At 41.2% G+C, this 7,221-nt stretch overlaps 2 protein-coding genes across 2 annotated transcripts in view; both read left to right on the top strand.

Moving 5' to 3' along the window:
• The first annotated feature begins 241 nt into the window (after window positions 1-241).
• On the top strand, window positions 242-3,832 carry LOC107101099 (elongation factor 1-alpha). The gene is made up of 8 exons (XM_015399863.1): window positions 242-379; window positions 1,133-1,287; window positions 1,958-2,137; window positions 2,215-2,511; window positions 2,591-2,741; window positions 2,811-3,067; window positions 3,147-3,381; window positions 3,462-3,832. Exons 2-8 carry the CDS (start codon window positions 1,144-1,146, stop codon window positions 3,581-3,583), a joined length of 1,386 nt encoding a protein of 461 aa, XP_015255349.1. The 5' UTR covers window positions 242-379; window positions 1,133-1,143; the 3' UTR covers window positions 3,584-3,832.
• A 221-nt stretch (window positions 3,833-4,053) lies between these two features.
• LOC107101090 (elongation factor 1-alpha-like) overlaps window positions 4,054-7,221 on the top strand; it is a 10,330-nt gene continuing 7,162 nt past the window's right edge. Inside the window, exons 1-2 of the mRNA XM_015399851.1 lie at window positions 4,054-4,146; window positions 4,701-4,940. Of these exons, the coding sequence (XP_015255337.1) occupies window positions 4,713-4,940 (228 nt within the window). The 5' untranslated portion in view covers window positions 4,054-4,146; window positions 4,701-4,712. The remainder of the gene's footprint in view (window positions 4,147-4,700; window positions 4,941-7,221) is intronic.

Here is a 7,221-nt window from a genome sequence, read left to right as displayed (position 1 = left end):
ATATATAGATCACTAGTGTTATGAGCTAAATTCTGGGTTTTGTGAAACGTTTTCATTAAAAATGTGTATAAATGTGAAGTGGATGCCTTCATCTCTCAGCATCCTGGGTAATTCTGCTGCTTCGTGTTTGAACTTTTATCTCAGCTGATTAAAAATCACCATGCGTGTTTTTAATCTGCCTCCCCTCCATCCGCGCGGCGTGCTGACGTCTTTGGGCAGGAATGCGTGTGATTTGCGGAGTTTAGCGCGGAGGGATGATGACGGTGTGCTGAGGCCGCCTCCCATCCCGTATAAAAACTCCCAGTCCGGCATTTCTCTTCCTCTTTCTGTTACCTGGCTAAGGGGCAGCACCTTCGGCCGTGAAAACCCAGAAACACCGGTATGTACAGCTCCGACTCCTCACTGTCATGAAAGAAAAAATGTCTCGCGCTTCTGCTTTTTAACTTTTTATAGATAAAAAAATGTTTTTTTTCTTCGACATGTCTCCTTCGGTTTTCCGATTATGTAACCAGGCCGTAAACTGTGGTTAATATAATGTGATCAGCTGTGGGTAAAATGTAAGATTTAAGTATTTATTTTCAGACTAAGTTACAGTGAAATATTTGTTTTGATCCGTTTTTTTTAAGCTGCGGATTATAAAAATGAGGGGCAGGGTGTGTTGGAAAGGAACAAAGGAGGCTGCTAAAGCCTTACATCTCAGGATGCTCATCGGCATCTGGTTCCTCTCCTCCTCGGAACAACTGTCCCTGTCTGCCGGGAACAGGTGTTGGAGTCTGGCTCCGGGAGGACTCTGGGTATTTGGAGGTCTTTGTAACTTTATCCGACGTGGCCCAGCCAGTAACACGTGTCTCAGGCTGGCCTGGGGCCCGCTGCGGCCTAGCAGCCTCCGCCTCCTAACACCGCTAAAAAAAACACAGATATGACTATAATGGAACAATCAAACTTTATAAATCATTTTCTCACAAACGTACCGATTTAAGCGGTTAATAAACAACTCGGGGCTGAGAAGTTTTAACCGGCACAAGCCGGTTTTATATTAGCTATCGGCTCTGTGTTAGCCGACTTAGCATGTAGCTTCATTGTCGAACTTTTCAAGCTAAATAAAATGTCTGCTTTGACTTTTTTCTCCCAGAAACTAACACAATGGGAAAGGAAAAGACCCACATCAACATCGTGGTCATTGGCCATGTCGACTCCGGCAAGTCCACCTCTACCGGCCACTTGATCTACAAGTGCGGAGGAATCGACAAGAGAACCATCGAGAAGTTCGAGAAGGAGGCCGCTGAGGTAAGAAAGCGGATACATGGTCATTCTGTGTAACTTTTAAAGCCGTTTTAGCCGTGTCCAAGATGGCGGCGTCGGCATGCCCAACTGGCCGGCACGAGGGCGTAGTTGTAGCTGTGTGCGCGCACGCGGGGTGGGGCCTGCCGGCGGGAACGGCTAATGGTGACAGTGCATTTTACCAGGACCAGGCCTCAAACCAAGCAGTGTCGGCGAAAATGAGTTTAATAAACGGATTTTTCAGAAGATTTGTAAAATTGTACAGTGTATATATAACAAATGCATTTTGACAACTTGATTTGTTATGAATAAGTCATCTTTGATCATTTAATGAGTATAATAAACATTGGTGCCATTATGTTACTACTGTGAAGGCTTCATGCGCTGCATTTAATCCATTTTAGATTAGCTATTACTATTTTAGCTGCCATTTACTATAGTAGTGTAGTGACTTTATTGTATTGCTCAGTATTTTTTAGATAAATGTCTCCCAGTAAAATAAACTAGTCCATATTAAACAGTTTGCATTTAAGAAAATGTTTTAATTCCCAGTAAAACACAGTTAATTGCAGCTATAATAATTCAAAACAAAATATTTTTTCTATAGTTTGCATGTTCACGTTTCCCTCGCATAACTTTACCTTAAGGGAGTCATAAATATGTTTCTGTTTTCTAGATGGGGAAAGGCTCCTTCAAGTACGCCTGGGTGTTGGACAAACTGAAGGCCGAGCGTGAGCGTGGTATCACCATCGACATCGCTCTGTGGAAGTTTGAGACCAGCAAGTACTACGTGACCATCATTGATGCTCCTGGACACAGGGACTTCATCAAGAACATGATCACTGGTACCTCCCAGGTAAGCGGCGTCCACGCCAGCTTTATAAAGTCTGGTTTTTCTGAGCGTTTTAAACTTAATGGGCTTAAATCTTCCAGGCTGACTGTGCTGTCCTGATCGTCGCTGCCGGCGTGGGTGAGTTCGAGGCTGGTATCTCCAAGAACGGCCAGACTCGTGAGCACGCCCTGCTGGCCTTCACCCTGGGTGTGAAGCAGCTCATTGTTGGCGTCAACAAGATGGACTCCACCGAGCCCCCTTACAGCCAGGCCCGTTTCGAGGAAATCCAAAAGGAAGTGAGCACCTACATCAAGAAGATCGGCTACAACCCCGCCGCTGTCGCCTTCGTCCCCATCTCTGGATGGCACGGAGACAACATGCTGGAGGCCAGCAGCAAGGTGAGGCTCTGGGACCACACAAAGATCTGATCTTTTGTTGCTTTTAAAGGATTTGAACTAATGTCACATGTTCTTGTAGATGAACTGGTTCAAGGGATGGAAGGTTGAGCGCAAGGAGGGCAATGCCAGTGGAACCACCCTCCTGGAGGCCCTGGACGCCATCCTGCCCCCCAGCCGCCCCACAGACAAGCCCCTCCGTCTGCCCCTGCAGGACGTCTACAAAATTGGCGGTAAGCAAACCTAAGATTAAATTTTAGATTTCACTGTTTCTATGTTATCTAACGCTTGTTTATTGTCAGGTATCGGAACTGTCCCCGTCGGCCGTGTGGAGACCGGTGTCCTGAAGCCCGGCATGGTCGTCACCTTCGCTCCCCCCAACCTGACCACTGAGGTGAAGTCCGTGGAAATGCACCATGAGTCTCTGCCCGAAGCCGTGCCCGGAGACAACGTTGGCTTCAACGTCAAGAACGTCTCGGTGAAGGAAATCCGTCGTGGATACGTCGCTGGTGACAGCAAGAACGACCCACCAAAGGCTGCTGAGAGCTTCAACGCTCAGGTGGGTTTGGTCAACAGGAGGCGCCATCTTGTTTCTGTTTAATGTTGCATGGATTTTTAACTCTTGTTCACATCCGTAGGTCATCATCCTGAACCACCCAGGTCAGATCAACGAGGGTTACGCCCCCGTCCTGGACTGCCACACCGCTCACATCGCCTGCAAGTTCAAGGAGCTGATCGAGAAGATCGACCGTCGTTCTGGCAAGAAGCTCGAGGACAACCCCAAGTTCGTCAAGTCCGGAGATGCCGCCATTGTCAAGCTGATCCCACAGAAGCCTATGGTGGTGGAGCCCTTCTCCAACTACCCTCCCCTCGGTAGGTTCCTGCTTCAATATGTAAACCAACATGGATGACTTTAAACCAGAGGTCCTAACGTCTCCCCACCTCTCTCCCAGGTCGTTTCGCCGTGCGTGACATGAGGCAGACCGTCGCTGTCGGCGTCATCAAGGCCGTTGATACCAAGGAGGTTTCAGGAAAGACAACCAAGGCTGCAGAGAAGGCCCAGAAGAAGAAATGAATGGTCGTGCAGGACATCCAACAACAAGACGTGTGCCGGCAGCTGCGGGTTACCCCCTCCCCCATCTATTCTCACCACCCTGGGCCATCTTCTCTGAGGCACAGCTCTTTACTCAAGGACTGGCTTATGCTGATTAAAACCCATCGCAAGAGTTTCCGCAGGAAAAAGAACTCTGGCACTAAATCTGAAGATGGTGCCTCTTTTCAGTTCAGTTTGAGTTGGAAATGGTTTAGAACTGTATCTCAATGTTAAAATGCCACAAAAGTAATTGGAAAGAAAAGCTGCTGGTAACTAATAAATGTTTCTGAAAAAATCGCAATGGAAGTGTCTGCATCCTTCAGTTGGATTGTTAAAGCAGAGTAAACTGGGGTGCAGCTGTTCATGACCAGCGAGGCGCTCGTCATCCTGCATTCAGCCAATGGGGGGGTGTCATCTCAATCCCAGAACCAACCAAGAAGCAGAGCAGCCCCCCCTCTCTGGGCAGTATAAAAGCTCTTCCCAGATCAGGTTCTGTCCTTTTTTGTCTCTCCTGTAACTCTGCTTCTTGGTTTCTGTGGACTGAGGTGGGTGAGCTTTAAATTTAATTCATACAGAAATCAAAATGTCTGCTCTGTCTTTAATTGGCTGAAAACAGATTCCAGGGGGACTTAATAGGAAATAAAAGGGCAGTATTTTATGCATGAAACAGATTTTTAGGATTCTGTAACTGCAGAATAATGGGAATTTCATTTTACCCTCATGAACGAGCATGGCATTGATTTAGCTGCGCGCGTTCACAGGCCGACAACATGGCGGCAGTGCGCAACATGGAGGACAGGCCGGTGCTTGGAGCACGTGCTCTGTGACTCAGCGGCACTAGTGTCGAGAACGAGCACGTTTTTCCTGAGCTTCATGTCAAACTAGTTAATTAAACCGCTTCACTTAATGCCGTGAAGCTTCCATGACGTCACGGATGACAGCTCTGGTGGAGGGCGTTATTAAAAAAAAAATACTGGAAATTATGAATGTTAAAAGGAAAGGGTTTCTAATTGGAAAAAAATGGCGGGCCATGGCTTCATTATCGGGGGTAAAATAAGGCCGCGTGCCTGTCAGCTGATGACTCCTCGTTTGATTGTAGCCGGAGAATAAAATGGGAAAGGAAAAGACCCACATCAACATCGTGGTCATCGGCCATGTTGACTCCGGGAAGTCCACCACCACCGGCCACCTGATCTACAAGTGCGGAGGAATCGACAAGAGAACCATCGAGAAGTTCGAGAAGGAGGCCGCTGAGGTGGGTTCCTGCAGCACTTTATCCTGTTGGAGCCTCATTAGGGTGGATGACAGCAAAGCTGCAGTCATTTCAGTGATGAACACTGCCACCTAGTGTTCAAATAGTGCCTTTAACAGCTCAGACTCTTAAAAAATAACTAGGGGAAAAGTTTACTTTTTGCAAAATACTTGAAATGAGTTCAGAATAATTAGAACTCCATATAAATGTAAATATATATTTTCCATATAATAAAGATGCAGGGGATGTATGATGCTGAGGGAAAGATGGACAGTAAAATACCAGGGATCTGGTTTATAAATCACTGGTATTTGACAGGTAAAATTCAAAATAGTTTTAACTCTGCAATAGGTTAAAATCCTAACCAAAAGTTAAATAAAGAGAAGGTACAATATAGACCAGAGAGTGGAATATAAAAATGTCATGTTAAGCCACATTTTATTTAATTACATTTTAGAAACTGATCGATTAGTTTGGTGCTAAAAACAAGCAAAACAAGTTAAAAAGAAAAAAAACTTCCTTTTTATTTCTCCTATTTTAGGAATATTTTTCACATACATGAAACTGCTCTGCATGTTAAACTTTCTCTTATAAAAGATTCATTTTATCCCATCTCTCCTGTGCATCTCGTTCATGCCCAGGTTTGTTTGTTTTTTTCTGATATGGTCCTAATCCCTGAGGTTTGAAATGGTGGAATAGAAAATCCCTTAATTCAGATAATCCAAAATGAACGTAATATGAGTTTTAATTCTCACAAATTCCTAAAAAAATTTAAAATAAGTCCAATTAAACCTGGCAGGTTTGATTGGAATTTGCAGGAGAGGTAAACTATCACCAGAAACCTCTGTTCAATTAATAAAAACAAAATACTTTGCATTAGTTTTTCTGTTTTCCAATAATTTTTTTATTTTATTTTATCTAATAAGAAAAAAATATATATTTTATGTTATATCTATGTGCTTCTTATTGTATAATTAAAATCCAACTAAAACCCATATTTAAACTGTGATTTTGCAAAAAGAAACATAATTGAATGAATAAGATTTTTTTTCTCAATGTTTTATTAGTCAGGAATTAAGTTTAGCATTCCTCAAAAATAAAACCATAAGCAGACCTCAGTTATTTCCCTACAGCAATACAAAATAGTCCTAATGTGGTGTAACAGATAGAGATGGATTCAGTAAAAAAATAAAAATGTGATGCCTCTAAAATATTAAAGTCTCTATAAAATGTACATCACAAAGTATAAAGTCAATCTTTAATGTAATTTTATAACAAACAGGAATACAAACCTGCAGTAACTTTAACTTTGGTGCCAATATTTGTATATATTTTGTAAAATGGACTAAATAACAAAAACAACCCATTTTTCTTTTTTTTGTTCCTGTGTATAATTTTTTTTTTTTAAATCCAGACAAAGATAATAAAAAGTGACTGATATATGGTAATCCTGGACTACAAAAATAACCCAACAAAGTGGCAACCTCCCAAAAGTAAATATATTATAAATAACTATAATTATATAAGTAATTTCTTTATTATTTATATGAAATGTATGTTTACTTACTTAATATGTTTTAAATTGTGAATTTTATGATGTTGTGCTATATGTTATATTGAAATCAGGTCTTAAAATGAATAAATACGTTTATGGTCTTCCATATTCCAGAGCAATCAAATGACAATGATTGTGAAAACCCTTTTTAAACGCACTAACTTGCTTTATGTTTCAGATCTACAATGATTTGCAGCTAATTTTCTAAAAAAATAAGAATATAATCTTAAATAAAATTTGTTTTGTTTGTAGTTGTGCAGGTTAAAAAAAAAAGAAACAAATAGCAAAGATTTATTAAATATTATTGGGCATTAGGTTTACAGCTGTACTGAGATCTCAGTCCAATCAATGACTTTTATCTTCTGACTAATTCTTTGACTGTTTTAGGTCCAGTTCACATCCATCCATTAGTTTTAAGTAAAAATATAGTTCGATTAACGGTCATTAAATCTGACTGAGCTGCAATATAGGGAGGAATATAATAATTAGGGCTGAAGCAAATAATTGGATTAATTGATTATTGAAGTAATTGTCAACTAATTTAGTAATTGTTATCTAAAGTATATAGATTCTTCTCCACTTGTTTCATGCATATAAATTGCTTTATTATAATTATGCAGGGAGTTTTACAGATTTATGGAGGATAAAAAGTGCCAAAATTAAATATATAAATAAATACAGCATTAAATAAATAATTAAATGTGGAATTAAATAAATAAATGTGTCATTCATTCATTAAAACCACGTCACGTGCATTTAATTATTTCATGGTCCTGTGTCGCAGTGCATCGAAACCATTAAAAGAATCTGTCA

This window comes from Cyprinodon variegatus, unplaced genomic scaffold, assembly GCF_000732505.1.
Source record: "Cyprinodon variegatus isolate N-32 unplaced genomic scaffold, C_variegatus-1.0 Scaffold1053, whole genome shotgun sequence".
NCBI classification, from domain to species: Eukaryota; Metazoa; Chordata; class Actinopteri; order Cyprinodontiformes; family Cyprinodontidae; genus Cyprinodon; species Cyprinodon variegatus.
The sequence above is the reverse complement of the archived record's forward strand: the minus strand, read 5'-3'. Positions and strand labels throughout refer to the sequence as shown.